Source organism: Oncorhynchus kisutch, linkage group LG17 (genome assembly GCF_002021735.2).
Source record: "Oncorhynchus kisutch isolate 150728-3 linkage group LG17, Okis_V2, whole genome shotgun sequence".
NCBI lineage: Eukaryota > Metazoa > Chordata > Actinopteri > Salmoniformes > Salmonidae > Oncorhynchus > Oncorhynchus kisutch.
Window position 1 is genome coordinate 63,595,639 of NC_034190.2, and position 21,417 is coordinate 63,617,055.

Consider the following 21,417-nt stretch of genomic DNA (forward strand, 5'->3'; position numbering starts at 1 on the left):
TGGCATGTATTCATGAATGTCAAGAGAAGCCAGGCTTCCCCCCAAAAATGGACCAATAATTTAGTATAAAACTATTTAATCTGTGTTATCATTTCCCTTCAATTCGCAATTGACAACACCTATAAGAAATCTTCAGAGCGTTTGATTGATTGTTCCCAGTGAGCATAAAACGTATAAAATAGTACCCAATCAGTGTTGAGCTGAGCACAACTGTGGGTGGTCCTTGCGCACCAACCCCCCCCCCCCCCCCCCCCCAGAGAGGCCAGATTTGGCATCACACCAATCAAATCACATCAAAAGCGAAATTGCCCAAAATGATTTCCTTTCTGCATCTGCTTGTGATGTGTTGATGTTCTGAATTAGTTACCTGTGTCATTCCAACAATGCGGTGTCTTTTCTGGCCCCAGGAATTATAATTTTGTAGGGTAAAATGTGGATTGCAAAAGGCTTTAAATATAAACGGTCACATGATTGTAACTTTTTTTTCAGTGGCATTTTTGCCATGTCCTTGGGTGTTATTCATCAACTTCTACAAGAAATAGAGGCCATAAAATAATAACATTTAATATCTTTCTTCATTACTTTATAACTTTTTTTCATGATTGTATTTATTATTATTGTATTTAACATTGTGTGTCCCTGATATCACTTTCCACCCTGTTAGTTTTCAGTAATAGTCCTTTAAGAAAACAGCCCCTTCCCACATTGACATCATGTTCATGAAGTGGCATCATTTGTTTGGTGGGAATGCAATGGTCCAAAGCTAAATAAATATAAACACTTGGTTTTATCTATTTTTCCATGTTTCAATATGTTAGTCTGTCTCACTCCTACATTGCCACAATGATAACATTTATAAATGTTAAAATCTTCAAGTGTTTACCATTATTCTAACCTTAACCCACAGAGCTATGGCTAATTTAGGTTCCAAATGTTCACCCTGTTAGGTTCCACCCTGTTGGGATTATTCTCTCTAGCTTGTGCTTGGCTCTGCCCACCTCCTTGCTTCTTCTGCCCACTATGACTCATTTGTTCCCATTGGAAAAGACAGGCTGTGGTCTTGGGTTAGTTATACAAATCTTTGTTTGCAGTTTGCAATGTTTGCTTTGTCTCGGATTTACATTCACTTATAGATGGGTTAGCTGCCAATGTCACGAAAACAATGCACAAGCTTCAATGAGGCAGAAGTCTGTGTGTTGTTGTGATTCTGGATGGCCAGATAGCTAGCAACAATGACAAGAAGCTACCATGTGGGGAATCATAGATGGCTCTTTTCAGCTCATTGTATCTTGTTATTGATACCATGTCTTGTTTTGAGGTGTTTTGACTGATGTCATGTTTATGCTAATATGGCTCAAATGTGCTTGCTAGCTAACCAACAACTGTTACAATGTATTTGAGAGAGAACAAGTGCTCATTGTGCAAATGTATTTATGTTTTCAATAAACAGACACTAAATATAGTTTACATGTTGTCAACAATCTACGCCAACCCAGTCTGTTTTGCCCCATAGTTGCACATACGCATCAGTTTTGTTGCTAAACAACCAACCATACATTTCCATACTCACCAAGAATTACATTTGGTAGTTCATTTCAGCAGAGATGGTGGCTTTTAGTATAGTTTTTGAATCTTTACAAAGCGGACAAAATGTATAGACAGGTTGGTTGTTTAGCTAAAACAAGCCACCTATGACTCCTCACATGGCAGCTTCGTGTCATTGTTGGTAGCTGTCTGACCATTCAGTCATTACACCACACGGACCTCTGCTTAAAAATACAATACAATGAAAGTATTAGAACAGTTCCAACTATTATTTTATTCATGATCATTATCCATAATCATTGGTTACACGGTTATACATTTACCGTGCTAGCCCTAATAATAACACTGCCATGGTATTGTTTTAAAACAACTGTTCCCATTCCCTCGCAAACCGAAAGGATGTTGTCTATACATTTTATTCAGCACTATTCAACCTATAGATTCAACTGATTGGTGCTCAACCAAAATGTGGCCAATGTATATACTCCATGCAGTGATGTTACCTCTCAGTGATAATGTTTCCTTTCTATCAGTCATTTACACAAGTACTGTTTTAATGAGCTTACTCGACAACCCAACAGACATGAATGAAAGAGTAGATGAGTGTTTATAGTAACAAGCACAAAAGACTCAATATCCTTGGCTGTGTTGGATTCTTGTAAGAATATACTTGCTTACAAAGACTAAAAGAAGGGATCAAGCATTTGGCAAGGTTAGCATAGTTAGCAGGGTAAGAAGTTAGCAAAGTTAGCAGTTCGCTAGTGCTAGAGGAACGTTGAGTCTTACGGTTGCAGGCAGGGCTCTGGGTGTGGTGGGTGAGCTCGTCAATGGACACGGCCTCTGAGCAGCGAGGGCACTGACTGAACCTGGCCCTGTTCTCACACTCCCCCAACAGGTGCTCTGTGAGGCTGGCTATCTCAACCACCTGAGAGAGACAAATTCAGTCACAAAAACACACTGGTCTCCAACACAAGGACACACAAAACTACACTTTAATGTGTCTACACACTACAAGGTCATATCCTTACTCCACCCAATGCTCCTGCTGGTTCCCCACCCTATGGTCCTTCCGCAATGGGTCATTTTGTAATTTTTTTGATAGGAGTTACTTGAAGAGGCCCTACTGGCCTTTGGGTACCTGTCTACATTGGTCACAGCAATGCAACATAGGACAGTGCTTCCAATAGTGCAGGTCCAATCCATCCTCAGTGAAGGACTCATCTTTTTCACTGCAGAATATACAGAGGCTGAAACACATTGAGAATATACACAGGCTGAAACCAATTCAGAATATACATACTCTATAACATTAAGAATACACAGACAAACACATTATGAATAAATACAGGCTGGAAAAAACAATTCAAAGGCATTCCATGTTGACAATTAGGTGTTTTCCACTCTTTTATGCATTAGACAATTTTACAGCATTTCAGTCAGCTTCGGAGATTCCTTCCTGATTTTGCTGGGCATCAACACTCACTTGTCCAAGTTGTTGACAACTGAAGACTGGTTATCTCCTGCATCTTCCGGGTTGCTTTGGGGTGCAGTTTTGACACCTGGAAAGCAACAGGTATTTTTCACCTGTCACTACAAACTAGAGGGACAGTGTATTGTAGTTCCTAAAATAATGCCTCAAAGTGGTGCAACCAGCATTCCACCGTAAAAACAAAAACATGCACCACATTGGGTTTGGCCAAAACCTTTTAACAAAGGGTTTAACAAAGTCAGTATACGTGTGAACAGTGGTTGAGGATAGGGTTCATACCGACCTGTTTTTACAACTTTAACAGTCTCTTTCTTCTGTTCTTTGGTATTTCCCTTCTCGTTTTCCACTTTGGAATTGCCCTTCTAAAAAATTTGTTTTTTTAAAATAGCAAATCAACATCTTGCAGAGATACAGTACATACATTCTAAAAAGTGTTGTAAAACAATATACCTGTGCTTATATCCATAACAATGGTACATATGATTAAGTGCCTTTTGGAAATAATCAATACCATAGAGACTATTTCGTGTGTGTTCTATTTACTTCAGTGGTCTATACTGTGGACATACAGTACAGTGGAATGAGTGCACAACAAGGAGGAGTGACACAGACACGCTGGCCTGTTGAAGGAAATTAGGTAATGACAGCTCCACCTACACTGATCTCATTCAAGGCAGCCAGCTGCTCCCGAAGACTACGGATCTCCTCTTTCTCCTTCTCCCCCTCCTGCTGTACTCCGCCCTTCTTTGACGTCTGAAACAAAATTAAAGAAGTATAGTGACACACTTAATGGCATGGTACTGTATAAGTCTCTCACAAACTCATTCCTTTTCTCCTCTCCCTCTGTCGTTCTTCTTCTCCTCTATCGCTCTTCCTCTCCCCGTGTTTGCCCATGCTTCTCTAACAACCCAGTCATGTCTGGAAGCCTTCCAGACAGACTCTACTGCAGTGATGACGATGTGTCCTTAACTTACCCAAGGAGACACGGCCAGAATTTTAGCAGTGGAACATTACTTAACAGTAGCACAGTCATTACTTAATGGGACTAATGGGGTGAGAGAACACAAGTGACAGAAAAGAAGCAGCTTGTCACCCATCCAAAACAACTGAGAACTTGTTCAGAATCACAGCGTGTCCAATGTTAAGTCATGACTCATTCAAACACACAGATGGGCCGAGCCTTGCCTGTGACTCCACCGGCCGCCCATCAATCCTGGCGAAGCCGTCAAATATGTTTTTATAGAGGAAGTTCTTGCGAGTGGCGGCATCGTTGGCCGGGAGGTAGCTGAGGATGGCTGTCTTGTGCAGGCGGTACATAGCCAGGATGATGAGCACGACCGTCTCTCTCACCTCTGACGCACTGTGCTGCAGCGTACCTGTACAGAACTGACACAGAGGCACAGAAGTGATGAACAAGAGAGAACAAGAGCTTTTAGAAAGCTGAAACGGAAACAAAAAGACTGGTTTACCAGAGACAGATTAAGTCTAATCCTGGACAAAAAAACTCCTGCTTAATGGAGAATCTCCATTGAAAGTGTTTTTTAGTCCAGAACAAGGCTTCATTTGTAGTCTGGGAAACCGCCTATAAGAGCCTTAACAGAAATTAAGCAAAAACAAAGAGGATACAGTAGCAGGCTAAAAAAGCTACAACATACTGAGTTTAGCATGATGTACCTGTACAGAGGATGAAATTACAAAAGGAGGTTGCATGTCCAAAAAGAAGCAAGCATGCTTGCACCACTCAGATGTATAAATTACAGTTATTTTTGACTGAATGAAAAAGCCTGCATATGTGATTGATATGCAGAAATTCATGATACTAATCAATGCTTTTTTAAACCAACAGTCATTATATTACGATAGTCTGGTAAGAATGATAGCTCAATAGCCGTCATAGCATATCGGCTAAAGAACATTCGGAGAGCATTTACCTCAAAAGGTAAACTGTGTACAAAGGGCACCTATACTCTGTCAATGGGCTGGGGACAGGCAGCCATTATTCTGTTGTCTCTCTCTGCTTCTCATTTTAATTACAGGAAATTCAATCACCTCTTTGCTCTGGCCTATTTCCCTGGTAACCGGAGGGGAAAGGGAGAAATGTATCAGTCCTCGGACCAGGGGGAAATAACCCGGCTGACCCTGCACTGAGCAAAGAGCAACCTAGCAGGGTTCTCCCAAGGATTTTATAACAAGGTGGTGCTACTGACTACTACCAAGAGGGAGGCCTCAGAGATTTTTGTGTTTTTTTAACACCTGTAACTGCCATTTCATGCAATCTAGAGCAAAGAATTGCCTTATTTGATACTAATCTCTTACATTCTTTGGAGAACCCTGCCTAGGTGCAGGCTCATTATACTCACTAAAGTGAATGGGGAAATGGTCGGCTCAATTACCATCAAATTCAGGGTTCGTACCAATCTGATCAATGTGGCAAGCATTACACTAGGAAGTTATGCTATAGGCTACTATCTTAAATATATTTGAGCCAGACACAACAACAGGTGCACAATCCAGACCTCTTCAGGTTTGTTCCTACGTGTTATAGACCCTACAGTAGTCCCAAGCTGCCCTGCTGTGCCCATCAGTCTGTCCGCTGTAAGAGGGAGCCCGAGGAGGAAGGTGTGAAACTCAAGCAGTACGGCTCAGTTGCATAAACCCCCATTGTTCAGTGAGACGACACAGGCCTGAGGGTGGACATGAAGCCATCATCTCACAATAGCAAGCAGGTGTGTTGACAAAACTGGAAAACTGGGTCTGGGAATTCACGTTTATGACCGAGACACCAATTTTCATACAACACCTCACTGACTGAACCCACAGGGTTGACATATTATGTGTTTTTAGGCCAAGTGGTGCACCAAGACTCCTGAAGGGGCTGTCAATGAACACCAACCGTTTTCAACTGAAACCAATTCCAGTCTTAAGCAGCGAGCAAGCATTATATGCCCTCCCACTAATGCCTCCGAATGCAACGCTTACCCCAAAAGCTTTCAGCAAACATTGAAAGGAGCTGACATAAAGGAGTTGGTGCATGTGCTAGCTGTCTGCAAGCACACAAACAAACGCCACCGAGGAGAGTACCGTCAGGGGCTCTTCAACTTGAGGGACTCCGGTGCAGAATTTAACAATTTGCTCCCGCCTACCATAAAGCCAGCGGTGAAGCAGAGGCCGGCCAAAAGAAGTCTGACGTCAACTAGAGGACAGACAATCACACTGCCCACTTTGTCAACACTTGGATAGTTGACACATAGATACTAGGTCACTGTTGAGAGAGAGAAGAGAGAAGAAAGAGAGAGAGAATACATCAAAGTGGGCACCCCCAGGACTTTGCTAATCGCTTTCCCCAGGAAACGAGGTGACATGCCGCTGACCCAACTGCACAATCTCGATAGTGGAGAGAAATCTCAAAGACCAGATTACCTGCTGAACTTTGCCACACAGACTATTGCGTGGGACAATGTTGACCATCCTAGCAGCCAGGTCTGTCTTCTTCCCAGGCTTGTTATTGTGCTCTAAGCAATGCATCAAGTACTGTAAATCCCTGCACTGAGGTGGAACGAAGGGAATGAGGCCTATTCACTCAGAAAACCTGGCTCCTGGATTCCTACCAAACATAGCTATACTTCTCTAAATATGAAAAAAGAGAGAGGGAAAATAAAATGTGATACATTAACCTTTGATGCATGCAAGAAAGAAGATAATGAACATGTTCTCATTAACATTTGTCTATATCATGGCTCTTCAACCAGTTTCTTGGAGAGCTACCCTCCTGTAGGTTTTCGCTCCAACCCCAGTTCCAACTAACCTGATTTAGCTTATCAACAAGCTAATTATTAGAACCAGGTCCACAAGATTAGGGTTGGAGTGTAAATCTACAGGACAGTAGCTCTCCAAAAACAGGATTGGAGAGCCCTGGTCTATATGGAATAAACATAAACTATTCCCTATGTTCATTGGGTAATGCTTTTCAAGCAATGTATGCCACAATATGCTTGTTATTTATTTATTGTTTATTTATTTGGTGGTTTAATTTGTGGAACACATTTATGCATATGTGTGTATGCTTCTGAGCCTTATGTGAATGCTATATTGTACATCATAGCTAAAATATTATATTCTGTCCTGAGAGAGAGTTGGGGTGTGCTGTGGCATTCACCAATGACAGCATGCCCCCAGCTGACCAGAGGTGACTAATGCCTATTTGAGTTGAGTGAATTAGGATGACTGATTCAAAACACGGACATCATCTATTTGGCCATCCTCTCTCATCCTTCAATTCCACTGATCAACTTATGGTATAGAACTGCATAGAAATGGACAACAGTAAAGATAAGTGGAGGCCTAAAGTCTATTTTTACTCTAGTGTGTTGATTGACTTCTGGGGCGTCTTCATTCACTGCTTCTCAAGAGCCCGGATAGTGGAACTACAGATTCTTCTTCCCATCTATGCCTGAGCCCAGAAACGTGTGACAGCAAGTGGCACTAGGGTGACAATGCTCAAAAGCCTGCAAAAACGTGCCAGAGTCTGGTACAGTGGTAGGGTTGCTGACTCTAGACCACACATGGGTTCAAAACCCGCCCTGAAACGTTCTATTCTGTCTCTCCATTTAATTCTGAATGATACAATAAATAAACAAATATGAAAGGGGAGTGGACATCCACTGTTCTTAAAAAACAGTAACAAAAATCATGGTTGCCTTAAGTGTCTACCTTCATGACGTTTTCCAGAGTGAAGCCTGAGTTGTCTGTACCCAGTTCTCCCAGTAGCTTCTCCAGTAGTTCAGCCCTGCTCAGGGCCTGCCGTGTGGGGATGTTGGATTTAATGGGCTTCACCAGCTCCCCAGGGACCAACTGCAGGGCCTGCACCTCTTTAAACAGGGCCATATCCTGCACAGGAGCGAGAGGAAGAGGCAAGGCAGCCATTTTGAAACCAGGAGGTAGTAGTGGAGAAGCAGTAATGCTGGAGAGGGAGCTACGACCAGGAATGTAAAGATTTAATAAACCCCAGAATGTGTGCTCAGTCCTTGGTGATGACAGAAGTGAATATAAAAAAGGTTCAGGATGACCCTTCAAATCATGTTTCATGCTGAAAAACATCCCCCAAAAATTCTCTACACAAACTAGAATGCAGACCTTAGGCACAAAAATTGCACCATAGAAAAGTACTGGAATTAATTAAAATAACTCATCAATATACTTTTTTTATCGTCTATCCAGATATGTAGGAACACCATAAATTTGGGCACCATCTAAAGTGCATATGCTTAAATCATAAGTGTGATTTTTATGTTGGCAAAGCACATTCATGAAAAGCTTCAATACAAGCTTGTTCTCTATTCGCTAATATCTTTAAAAGGTGCATAGTCAAGAGCCTTTAAAGCAACATTGTGCTATGGTTCTATAATGTGTAAAGGGCCTTTAAAGGTCATTGCATGCTAACCTACAGTACCCTACCAATGTTTTGCTCACAATAATGTTCTGGGAAAGTGAGATGAATGCATAATGGATAAGGACGTATTATTGCTCCTAGAATGGACCTGAAGACCCTTTCATGCTATGTGTATTTTTATGGTACTACTAAAAATGTAAAGTTTCATTTGTGTGTCCATTGTTGTTTATATAGACCGAGGCCAATAATGTTTTGCGCACACACGTACCCACACCCACCCACCCCCTCTGATTCTCTGTAGGGCCCCAACATTTCTAGTACAACATGGGGCTTGTTGGAGAGTTTGAAATCAGCTGCAACACCTCCAGCTCTTCATCCAAACAGAGCTACAGTAAATGTTAACTAAATGTCTAAACGTTCTAGATCGGGCACGGGCCTCGATGGCATGCAGTCAATGAGACGTTTGTAATGGAATGGTGATGTATTGTACAGCAATATTCTCTAATTAATCTCATCCACAACTACCAACATGTAGTTCCCACCTGGGTGATCGGCGGCAGACATTTTGTGGCCAAACGCCTGCCACACAATGGCCTGCTATCACAGTGTAGGTTAGGAACGTACTAGAACAGCAATATAGGCCTAGCAAGAAATCAGGTCTGCAAATGAAGGGGACCAGGTTGGGAATTTGGCCAGAGCCTGGCTGAAGTCTTCAATGATGCAGCCTGCAGCTCCCCTTTTGAATGCCCTCGGATCAATCACCCCCTCCGGGGTCTCTACTTACTGTTGCGAGTTAGTACAGTAAAATGTTGTATGTGGGTACACAGACCCGCGAGCAACCGTGGCCCCTCATGAGGAGTTCAGATTTTTCTGTGGCCCCCACCCCCATCAAAGTTGCCCATCCCTGATCTAACTCTACCCACCTGGATGAAAGCTGTGGCCATGGCCCGAATTCTGGTGGCCGAGTCCCCGGTCCTGGAGAGTAGGTTGGGCCAGGTCTGCTCCACGCAGTGGACCACCTCGGCTCTGCCCAGGGCCTGGCCTGGGATCAGCTGGGTCAGCAGCAGCCGCAGCAGCTTCAGAGATGCCTGGAACACCTACAGGACAGGACCATCAACAACACACATTAGAAGTAACCAAAAAGTAATCTCATTACAACATTCTGTAATGTCCTATTAAACATAGTTACTTACTCTAGTTTTATTTTTGTTTGTATAATATTAGTCAACTCAGCAGCTGAGTGTCCTCCCTGAGATTGGAAGTTTTGGGGGTTGGAAACCCGGTGGACCCAATGCCTCAGGACCATCTTTCTCATTGCAGGACAAGTCAGGCCAGCATTGTCACCAATCCTCTCTAATATTTGTTTAAGGAGAGACCTCTAGCAGCGAGCAGTGGGAATGTGAGTGAGACTGGGATAGCATTGTTGAGGGGGTAGAATGTGTGTGTATAGCACTCAGAGAGCCTGTGACAGGAATAAACATATCTGGCCTTCATGTGTGTCTGTGTGGGTCACTGCTAACAAATGATCCCTTTTCAATTCAATTTAAACAGCCTAAAGCTTTCCAATTGACAACAAAACCTTACACATTCCAGTGGTGTCTTCATGGGTGCCAAGATAAGCCAGGCTTCCCACCCAAAAAAAGAAAGACATTAAATAATGCATCTTTCGTCTCTGTGCTTCATAATTTTCCTTCAATTCGCAGAGAAAGTATTCAGAGCGAGCGAAACAGCGCCACTCTGTCTCTGTATGTGAAGCTCATCTATCTGACGCGGTCTGGTCAAAAATAATATTGTTGCCGCCCGTAGCATTGAATACAAGAGAAGCCAGCGAGCATTGGCACTTTCCTGAATTAGCCAGGGGCGGAAATAATGATTTTTGTGGTTTTACAAAATTTTCCGTACTGGCCATTGATAATAACGCCGATTCTGATCCAACTATAAATTCAGACATTGTGCCCCTGGCCTGAGAGGATGCAAGTTCAACATGTAGCATGCTAATGTTAACTAGCTGGAATGGAATTTTAGCCAGGTAGCCTAGGACAACAAAAACTAAAAGTGTGTGTTGTATCATGACAGAGTCATAGACCGTTTAGGCAACATGAAAGAGGATGGCATTGGAGTTTCACTACAAGTAGGGTGAGTCAACATGTTTTTTCGACTTGCCCACAAACACAGATATCAGTACAATGGACAGCCACATCATATTTAGCTGACGTTGATTGGACTAAATCAAATTCAAATCAAATGTATTTATATAGCCCTTCTTACATCAGCTGATATCTCAAAGTGCTGTATAGAAACCCAGCCTAAAACCCCAAACAGCAAGCAATGCAGGTGTAGAAGCACGGTGGCTAGGAAAAACTACCTAGAAAGGCCAAAACCTAGGAAGAAACCTAGAGAGGAACCAGGCTATGAGGGGTGGCCAGTCCTCTTCTGGCTGTGCCGAGTGGAGATTATAACAGAAAACTAAATTGTTTTTTGTATGTTTTTAGTTGTCACTGTATTGGACTAGCATAGGTGATTAGATGATGTTGAAATGTTGAAGTTGAAAGGGTGCTGGAATAGTGGAGGCAGCACCGGTTTTCTTTGAGACTTGAGGCAACTCTCCGTGTTTCGAAATCAAGAGTTGTTTAGTAGCCCGAAAATGATGAAATCATTAACTTTCTTGACCATGCTGTAGTAGGTCATGTAATGGTTTGCTACATGTAATACGTTTTGAGGACCTCGTCGGACAGATGTTGCTCTCCGGTTTTGTGATGAAACAAAGGTGTGGTTGAATTTATTCTGCCACTGTCTTCTTATTGTCTCTTCCTTTAGGCCCATATATATTATATATATATATATATATACACACACATACATACACTTGAAGTCGGAAGTTTACATAAACCTTAGCCAAATATATTTAAACTCAGTTTCAAAATTTCTGACATTTAATCCTAGTAAAAATTCCCCGTCTTAGGTCAGCAAGGATCACCATTTCATTTTAAGAATGTGAAATGTCATTAGAGAGAATGATTTCTTTCAGCTTTTATTTCTTTCATCACATTCCCAGTGGGTCAGAAGTTTACATACACTCAATTAGTATTTGGTAGCATTGCCTTTAAATTGTTTAACTTGGGTCAAATGTGTCAGGTAGCCTTCCACAAGCATCCCACAAAACATTGTGTGAATTTTGGCCCATTCCTCCTGACAGAGCTGGTGTAACTGAGTCAGGTTTGTAGGCCTCCTTGTTCGCACACGCTTTTTAAATTCTGCCCACACATTTTCTATAGGGTTGAGGTCAGGGCTTTGTGATGGCTACTCCAATACCTTGACTTTGTTGTCCATTAGCCATTTTACCACAACTTTGGAAGTATGCTTGGGGTCATTGTCCATTTGGAAGAGCCATTTGTGACCAAGCTTTAACTTCCTGACTGATGTCTTGAGATGTTGCTTCAATATATCCACATCATTTTCTTACCTCATGATGCCATCTATTTTGTGAAGCGCACCAGTCCCTCCTGTACCAAAGCACCCCCACAACATGATGCTGCCACCCCAGTGCTTCCCGGTTGGGATGATGTTCTTTGGCTTGCAAGCCTCCCCCTTTTCCTCCAAACATAACGATGGTCATTATGGCCAAACAGTTCTATTTTTGTTTCATCAGACCAGAGGGCATTTCTCAAACAATTACGATCTTTGTCCCCATGTGCAGTTGCAAACCGTAGTCTGGCTTTTTCATGGTGGTTTTGGAGCAGTGGCTTCTTCCTTGCTGAGAAGCCTTTCAGGTTATGTCGATATAGGACTCGTTTTACTGTGGATATAGATACTTTTCTACCTGTTTCCTCCAGCATCTACACAAAGTCCTTTGCTGTGGTTCTGGGATTGATTAGCACTTTTCGCTCCTAAGTACGTTAATCTCTAGGAGACAGAACGCGTCTCCTTCCTGAGCAGTATGACGGCAGCGTGGTCCCATGGTGTTTATACTTGCATACTATTGTTTGTACGGATGAACGTGGTACCTTCAGGCATTTGGAAGGATGAACCAGACTTGTGGATGTCTACAATTTCATTTCTGAGGTCTTGGCTGATTTATTTAGAATTTCCCATGATGTCAAACAAAGAGGCACTGAGCTTGAAGGTAGGCCTTGAAATACATCCACAGGTACACCTCCAATTGACTCAAATTATGTCAATTAGCCAATCAGAAGCTTCTAAAGCCATTACATTATTTTCTGTAATTTTCCAAGCCGTTTAAAGGCACAGTCAACTTAGTGTATGTAAACTTCTGACCCACTGGAATTGTGATAGTGAATTATAAGTGAAATAATCGGTCTGTAAACAATTGTTGGAAAAATGACTTGTGTCATGCACAAAGTAAATGTCCTAACCGACTTGCCAAAACTATAGTTTGTTAACAAGAAAATTGTGGTGTGGTTGAAAAACTAGTTTTAATGACTCCAACCTAAGTGCATGTAAACTTCCGACTTCAACTGTGTGTGTGTGTGTGTGTGTGTGTGTGTGTGTGTGTGTGTAATATATATATATATATGTTTTAATTTAACCTTTATTTAACTAGGCAAGTCAGTTAAAAACAAATTCTTATTTTACAATGATGTCCTACCCAGGCCAAACCCTTCCCTAACATGGATGACACTGGGCCAAGTGTGCACCTCCCTATGGGACTCCCGATCACGGCAGGTTGTGATACAGCCCAGGATCGAACCAGAGTTTGTAGTCTGCACTGAGATGCAGTGCCTTAGACCGCTGCGCCACTCGGGAGCCTCCAAAAATATCAGTGTCAACACATATGAACTAACAGGTTAGAGCAAACAACGCAATTATTACAACTCATAGGTTGTAGTATACCTTTTTTTCTGTCTTGGCTTACCCAGTGATTTTATCCACACACCGCTACTGCCTTCAAAACATGGACAATGCCTTTTACTTAATCATTCTATATTACGCTGATCGTATAGACTTTTAAGGGAAAAACCCTGTGAACTTGTTCATCAAACACAGGGAGAAAAGTGTCACAAATATCATCATCCCATGTTAAATAATGCCTAAACAAGGAAGTCCACAAATAAGAGCATGGTTCGAACACAAAAATAGACAAACATTTAACAAAAATGTCCCCGCTGCCTGCTATGTAGGCTAAGCCCCAAAATGTATTTATTTATTTCTGAAGTTGTCTATTTTTGTGTGCAAACCACCCTCTAAAACTGCATGATCAATATTTACTCTGTTCACATAGACTTCTGTTCATTACAACACACTACTGTGAAACGGTACCATATCACTTTCCCCAGTGCAGGTTTCCCAAGCGTGGGTTAGATTGAATGTTGGCCTCCATAAATCAGCCCCAGGCAACAAGAGTGGTTAGTCATTGTGGCCTAAGGCATGTAGCTAGCTCTTTTTATGTTCTACATGTTGTTTGTAACTTCAATCTGGGCCAAGTGTGGTTAAAGGCATGAAAAGGTAAACATGTTAACCTACTGTTCTGAGTAATAAAGAACACAACCCCCAAAAGATCCCCTGGCATCACAGCTACCGGTAAATTATCATACCTAGGCTAAATAGGGAGTGCCTGTGTCCAAAATGACACCCGATTCCCTATATAAATTTGACTAGGTCCCATTGGGATCTGGTCAAAAGTAGTGCACCATATAGGGAATATGATACCATTTGGGACACACATTGCGATGCCATTTAAAACTCACAGATGATACTTTATCCTTGAGGGCCTTCTTGACCAAAAACACTGCTGCCCTCATCAGGTTCCTCAGTTTCTCCTTGGGCGTCCCGGCCGATACTTCTGTCAGCTTCTTGTATACAGCCAGTAGGGCATCTTCCCGGTAGGACCACGTTTTTGAATAAGCTCCAGCCACCTAGGGCGGATGAGAGGATTAGAAAGTCAAACTGTCCAGAGGATGACGGACTGACTATGAGAGATACATCATGTGAAGTCTGGGTTTTTCCTGTGTATGTTTGTGTGCATACATGCTTGTGTGTATTTATCTCACCAGTCCGTCTCCGTACACCTCGATAGGGAAACTGGCCTCTCTCTGGGCACTTTCTGTCAGGGGCTCAGGCTCCCCAGTCACACCAGGGCTACAGGGGATGATGGTGGCCAGGGGAGAGGGGGGGAGACCGGACTCCTCAGGGTGGCTCTGGGGCATCTCCCCCTTTCTCTGCAGGGCAGGTAGGGGTCTCTCATCATAAGGCAGGGCAGTGACCTGTGCATACAGTCATTCAATGGGAGATCAATGGGGCATCAAACTATTGTTTAATTATTGTGGTTAGATCATGTTTCTATATAGATCAATTCACTTCTTTAAGATAACCTCGCATGACGCTAATATTACTTTGCTTGCAGCAACACTAATTAAGGAGTGAAATAAACAAAAGTTACCTGTTGGGTTGGTTAAGAGTTTGGACTTGATGAGTGAAGATTTAAGCAGGTTTACATTTCTTATACCCAGATATCGCAAGTGTTGAGATACACTGAAATGTTCAGTATTCAAGAGAAAAAGACTATGTAACCAACCAAACAGACCGAGCTAGACAAACTGGTGAAAAGATTGACTGATCAGATGATCTACTAAAACAAATGTTGCTTTCATTGACGATGCTGTCGTTGTATGTATAATGAGTTTTAGAACCCAGGTATAATATCTAATCCAAGTTTAATTGCCAGCCAACTGGCACAATACTCCTGTCCTGTAAAAGGCCACAAGCAGGGCCTTCCAGCCAGGTTGGCTCGTGCTAAAGTCACTCAACTGTTTTGCACTTTTAATTAAATTGTGAAACTGAACCTGTCTGCAGTCACTGGTGAGTAAACCATATAACATCTTGGTCATAATCTCACATTTGAGTGTTTCAAAACACTTGTGAATAGTTGTGAATAGCATAAGAAAACTTCAACTATAACTGGGCATCAATCAGAACTTTTTAGCTTGGCAGGTTAGTCTTTGCTAGCCTTGAAATCCAAACAGAATCATGCTTGGTTTCACAAGTGTAACAATAGTGCTACATAGTGTGATTCAGTGTGGGACTCACATCTATCCTGGGCACTGCTGGGTAAGAGCGTGGTGTCGGAGGGAGGGAGCGCAGCAGGGTTTGGGGGGGACTGATAGGTTTGGGGGGGAAAGGTTCCACAGTCTCCGTGATCACAGGTTCCTGGTTTCTCCTCCTCCTCGTTTCCGTGACAACCCTCATCTTGTGTCCTACTTGGTGGCGGTGTGGGGAAGGCACATCGGGAGAGTCCTCAGATGGTGACTCCGTCATCTCCTTTATCTAAAGTCAACATGAGGAGAGAAGAGGGAGGACTTTCCTCATCAAACTGCTTGGCTTTGCAATGTTGGTGGGTGTCAAGGTTGAAAGATGACCAAATGTCATTTAATGCAAGATGGAAGATGAGATATATGGGGAGCCAGGTAGCCTAGCGTTTAAGCAAAATGGGCCAGTAATCGAAAGGTCACTGGTTCAAATCACCGAGTAGACTAGGTGAAAAATCTGTCGATGTGCCCTTCAGCAAGGCAGTTAACCGTAATTGCTCTTGTAAGACGCTCTGGATAAAAGTGTCTGCTAAAGAGACGAAAAATATGAATATTTGTAGAAATGCTAGTTAATTTGTTTACAAAATAATAAAAAGACCAGTAATTACCATAGTGCAGTGGTTTTCAACTGGTTTCATTTTTTGGTGAAAAATAATAACAGTTGGGCCTATAATGAAGTTGTAAGCAATTTTACATTACTTTTCACAATGCAAATTGAATAACAAACATAATAGGCCTTTAAGCTGTTACATTCACTGATAAAATAGAAAAGAAAATGTCCGCTAAGATAGATATTTTATGTAAAAAAATTATGCGACTCTGCGAATGGTGGACCTCAATAGCCTTTGACTGTGACTTGGTGGTCCCCGGAAAAAGTATTTGGACACCTGCTCGTCAAACATCTCAATCCGAAATCATGGGCATGAATATGGAGTTGGTCTCACCTTTGCTGCTATAACAGACTCCACTCTACTGGAGGCTTTCCACTAGATGTTGGAACATTGCTGGGGACCTGCTTCCACAAGAGCTTTAGTGAGGTTGGACATTGATGTTGGGTGTTTCAATTTATCCCAAAGGTGTCCGATGGGGTTGAGGTCAGGGCTCTGTGCAGGCCAGTCAAGTTCTTCCACACCGATCTCAACAAGCCATTTCTGTATGGACCTCACTTTGTGCACAGGGGCATTGAAATGCTGAAACAGGAAAGGGTCTTCCCCAAACTATTTCCACAAGAGTTGGAAGCACAGAATCATCTAGAATATCATTGCTGTAGCATTAAGATTTCCCTTCACTGGAACTAAGGGGCCTAGCCCAAACCATGAAAAACAGCCCTAGACCCTTATTCCTCCTCCACCAAACTTTACAGTTGGCACCAGGAATTCAGACAGGTAGTGTTCTCCTGGCATCCGTCAAAACCAGATTCATCCGTCGGACTGCCAGATGATGAAGCGTGATTCATCACTCCAGAGAACGCATTTCCACTGCTCCAGAGTCCAATGACAGCGAGCATTACACCACTCCAGCCGATGCTTGGCATTGCGCATGGTGATCTTAAGCTTGTGCTTGAAAGAGGCAGTTTGGAATTCGGCAGTGCGTGTTGCAACCGAGGACAGACTATTTATAACGAACTGACTTGTTGGAAAGGTGGCATCCTATGATGGTGCCACGTTGTAAATCACTGAGCTCTTCAGTAAGGCCATTCTACTGCCAATGTTTGTCTATGGAGATTGCATGTCCGTGTGCTCAATTTTATACATCTGTCAGCAACGGGTATGGGGTGTCCACATACTTTTGTATATATAGTGTACATTTCCAGTCACAACAATTCAAATGACTGAAGAAGCCACATTGAGCCACTCACCATGCCCATGTCCAGTAGGTTGTGGACCTCTAGTTGATGGTACACCGTCATCCTGTACTCCTCCATTTGCTCCTTCTTCTTCTTGGCTGTGTCATAGTCCTCCTTTTCTATGGCACAGCATTTCTCCACGTCATATCGGCCCAGACGTTCTCCTACCTAGCTCACAGTCACACAGGGGGACAGAAGGAAGAAAGAGGAGAGAGGATGGAGAAAGAGAAACAGAGTATGTTTTATTCTTTTTTTGTGATTAAATATTTTAATGTCCATGAATGGACAACTAAAGGCCTAGATGTTGGAAGGAAGTGGCAAACTATCTATTATTGTTCAACATGACTGCATAAAATAAATGTTGAGCAAATTCTCCTTAAATTGTGGTTAGTATGCAACGGGGCATTGCCATGCCAACAGGGCATCATGGTATTCCATGGATAGAACATTTACGAACTGGATATTTTACCGTTGTCAATATCCAAAATGGTACCCTAATAACTTTATAGTACACTACTTATGACCAGGGCCCATAGGGAAGTAGTGCAGTACATAGGGAATAGGGTGCCACTTAGGACAGAGACCAGAGGTTCCAGTCCAATGCATCATTTTACAGGGATATTTCATAGAACTGAGCAAGCTTGCTAGTCTGGTGCCAGGTAACACACATATAAGTCTATGGGTAACACAGCTACTGATGTGAAAGACAATTAGTAGTAGATATATTTGAAGTATATGACAATATTCAACCTTTATTTAACTAGGCAAGCCAGTTAAGAACAAATTCTTATTTACAATGACAGCCTACCCCGGCCAACGCTGGGCCAATTGTGTGCCGCCCTATGGGACTCCCAATCACAGCCAGATGTGATTCAGCCTGGATTCGAACCAGGGACTGTAGTGACTTGCATTGACATGCAGTGCCTTAGACCGCTGCGCCACTCGGAAGCACAATATTAAGTAATTGCCTTTTCTATAAATCCTACGTTGGTGTGAGTTATGCCCTCAAGAGGCTATGGTGGAAGAGTTTCGGTTTGACCACCTTGGCAACAGCAGAGCATGCAATGCTAATTGGCCAGGCGTACAAGTGGATTGGAATTGGGAAGTTCTTTGGCTACGGGGTGGCGTCTGAATTCACTCACAAGATGTGATATGGAGTATACTTTGTGTCCATTTGTAATGCAAAGATAGCATATATGTGTACTGTTTCAATGTCAAACTTCTTGCTTGTAATTCTAACAACACTTTTCTCCCCTACCCCTAAGCACTTCATGTAGATGGATAGGTAGGTACTGTATAGGCAATATGGCACTTCACCTCATCCTCTGATAGGCTAGGTGGAATTTCTGTCATATTACTTGAATCTAACTATGCAATACATCTTTTCAGATCTACACAAGGGCCAATAGGGGGGGGGGGGGGGGGGGGGTCAGGCTATTGAGTATTTTGTTCAATTTTCACACATAAGACCCTAGAAGTACCTTCTGCAGGTCAGCGATAGCCTGCTTGAGTGTTTTGGCGAACTCGTATCTCTCCTGACGGACCATCTCCTGCTTCTTGTCATCCAGCAGGCGGATGAGATGGGCTACCTCGGGGTCCTGGTACATGTCAAAAGCCAGGTCATCCAGAGGAGAGATGGACTCACACTTACTGAACAAAAACAAATGGGATAGAGCCACTTTTAATGCAGAGACCAGAGCTTAATTTCACACTTTTAGATAACAATGTACCCCAATTAGGTATTCAAAATGTTATCTGAAAGTGAGTGATTAGGTTAAACACATTCTTTACATTTGTTGAGTCACAACACGACTCCCAAGTATTATCAGTATTGTTAAAAAAATATGATTTTTAACATCTATGGCAGGGAGCCGTTTTTCTTTTGCTTTACACACTCTCGGCATTCTCTGAATGAGTTCCCACATATGCTGAGCACTTGTTGGCTGTTTTTCCTTCACCTGCACCGCATCTCACAAAGAAACTGCGGTTGGAACAAAATTTCCACCGGTCTAAATGTCCATTGCTCGGGTTTCATGACCCAAGCAAGTCTCTTCTTCTTATTGGTGTCCTTTAGTATTGGTTTCTTTGCATCCCAAAATAAACTCAAGCCCACTACTAAAGGACACCAGTAAGAAGAATAGACTTGCTTGGGCCAAGAAACATGAGATATTTACATTAGACCGGTGGAAATCTGTCCATTGGTCTGATGAGTCCAAATTTGAAATTTTTGGTTGAAACCACTGTGTATTTGTGAGACGCAGATTAGGTGAACAGATGATCTCGGCATGTGTGGTTCTCACCGTGAAGCATAGAGGAGGTGTGATGGTGCTTTGCTGGTGACACTGTCTGATTTATTTAGAATTCAAGGCACATTTAACCAGCATGGCTACCACACCATTCTGCAGCGATATGCCATCCCATCTGGTTTGCGCTTAGTGGGACTATCATTTGTTTTTCAACAGGACAATGACCCAACACACCTCCAGGCTAAGGGCTATTTGACCAAGAAGGAGAGTGATGCATCAGATGACCTGGCAGCCACAATCACCCAACCTCAACCCAATTGAGATGGTTTGGGGGGTGAGTTGGACCGCAGAGTGAAGGAAAAGCAGCCAACAAGTGCTCAGCATATGTGAGAACACCTTCAAGACTGTTGGAAAAGCATTCCTCATGAAGCTTGTTGAGAGAATGCCAAGAGTGTGCAAAGCTTTCATCAAGGCAAAGGGTGGCTACTTTTTTGGTGACTACATGATTCCATATGTTATTTTATAGTTATTCTACAATGTAGAAAATAGTCCAAATAAAGAAAACCCTTGAATGAGTATGTGTGTCCCAGCTTTTGACTGGTACTGTGTAATATATATATATATATATATATATATATATAGACCAAAGAGATGTGCATAGACTTCAGGAAGTGTACAACACCTACCTCTGCAACATCTATCAGAGGTCAGAATATAGAGATTGTAGAGGAATACAAATACCTGGGTGTCCTCTTGGACAATAAGCTTCAGCGGAGTAAATGTACAGACCTGATCTACAACAAGCCAACAGAGACTGTACTTGCTCAAAAAGCTGGGATCTTTTAATGTAGACTGTACTATACGGACTCTGTTTTACAAATCTTTCATTGAGAGTATTTTAACTTTTTGTATTGTTTGTTGGTTTGGCAATGCCACGGTCAGCCAGAGAAATATGCTGAGAAGGATTATTACCACAGCAGGCAAGGTAGTTGGAGTCAAACAGACAGGCCTGGATGAGATCTTTAAGGTCAGGGCCCTCCGCAAGGTAGTTGGAGTCAAACAGACAGGCCTGGATGAGATCTTTAAGGTCAGGACCCACCGCAAGGTAGTTGGAGTCAAACAGACAGGCCTGGATGAGATCTTTAAGGTCAGGACCCACCGCAAGGTAGTTGGAGTCAAACAGACAGGCCTGGATGAGATCTTTAAGGTCAGGGCCCACCGCAAGCCTCACAAAAATCATTTTAGACCCAAGCCACCCCCTGTACCCGGACTTTGAACTACTCCCCTCTGGGCGCAGGTATAGAGCACCCCTCAGCAGGAAAAACAGAACTAGACAATCATTTGTGCCAGGTGTGATATCCCTCCTAAATAGCTCAGGCTAATGTTCATATCGACGCAGTAAGGCCAGCAGGCTAGTCTTAAAAACATAAAAAATGTTTTATTGGTATGTAACTGTTATTAAAGTTGTATTGTCAATTTTGTTTTGTATTTAAACGTGTACATGACACTGCAAAAAAAAATCCCCATGGGGACAATAAAGTCAGCAAGTATATTTAGGATTTTCGTTCAAAAACTAAAATCACTAGGAATTCAGCAAAAAATGTGTTTAATTTAGGAAGTATTCCCACGAATAAAAAAAAAAAGATTATCTCAATGTATTCAAGGTATGAAATTCTCTCTTTTGGGGCTTACAGTAGTTGTGGTCAATTTAAAGTGAACAAAATATTATAATTATGTTCCGGCCCCCAGACCATCGGCTCCAAGAAAAAAACTGTCCCGAGGCTGAATCTAGATGCTTACCCCTGATCTATGGGATATTGATTTGTTTTTCTAAAAATGTGAATGACATCTTGGAGTCT

The 21,417-nt window shown here is 42.4% G+C and overlaps 1 protein-coding gene across 1 annotated transcript in view; it reads right to left on the bottom strand.

Annotated features, from left to right (window-relative positions):
• Positions 1–21,417, bottom strand: part of cep104 (centrosomal protein 104) — a 39,118-nt gene that overhangs the window by 13,899 nt on the left and 3,802 nt on the right. Inside the window, exons 7-19 of the mRNA XM_020506532.2 lie at positions 18,794–18,962; positions 17,325–17,480; positions 15,468–15,704; positions 14,432–14,644; positions 14,129–14,296; positions 9,347–9,520; positions 7,745–7,921; positions 4,220–4,420; positions 3,692–3,787; positions 3,318–3,396; positions 3,029–3,104; positions 2,684–2,792; positions 2,332–2,470 (exon numbers count right to left, since the gene is read on the bottom strand). Coding sequence (XP_020362121.2) covers positions 2,332–2,470; positions 2,684–2,792; positions 3,029–3,104; positions 3,318–3,396; positions 3,692–3,787; positions 4,220–4,420; positions 7,745–7,921; positions 9,347–9,520; positions 14,129–14,296; positions 14,432–14,644; positions 15,468–15,704; positions 17,325–17,480; positions 18,794–18,962 — 1,994 coding nt within the window. The remainder of the gene's footprint in view (positions 1–2,331; positions 2,471–2,683; positions 2,793–3,028; positions 3,105–3,317; positions 3,397–3,691; positions 3,788–4,219; positions 4,421–7,744; positions 7,922–9,346; positions 9,521–14,128; positions 14,297–14,431; positions 14,645–15,467; positions 15,705–17,324; positions 17,481–18,793; positions 18,963–21,417) is intronic.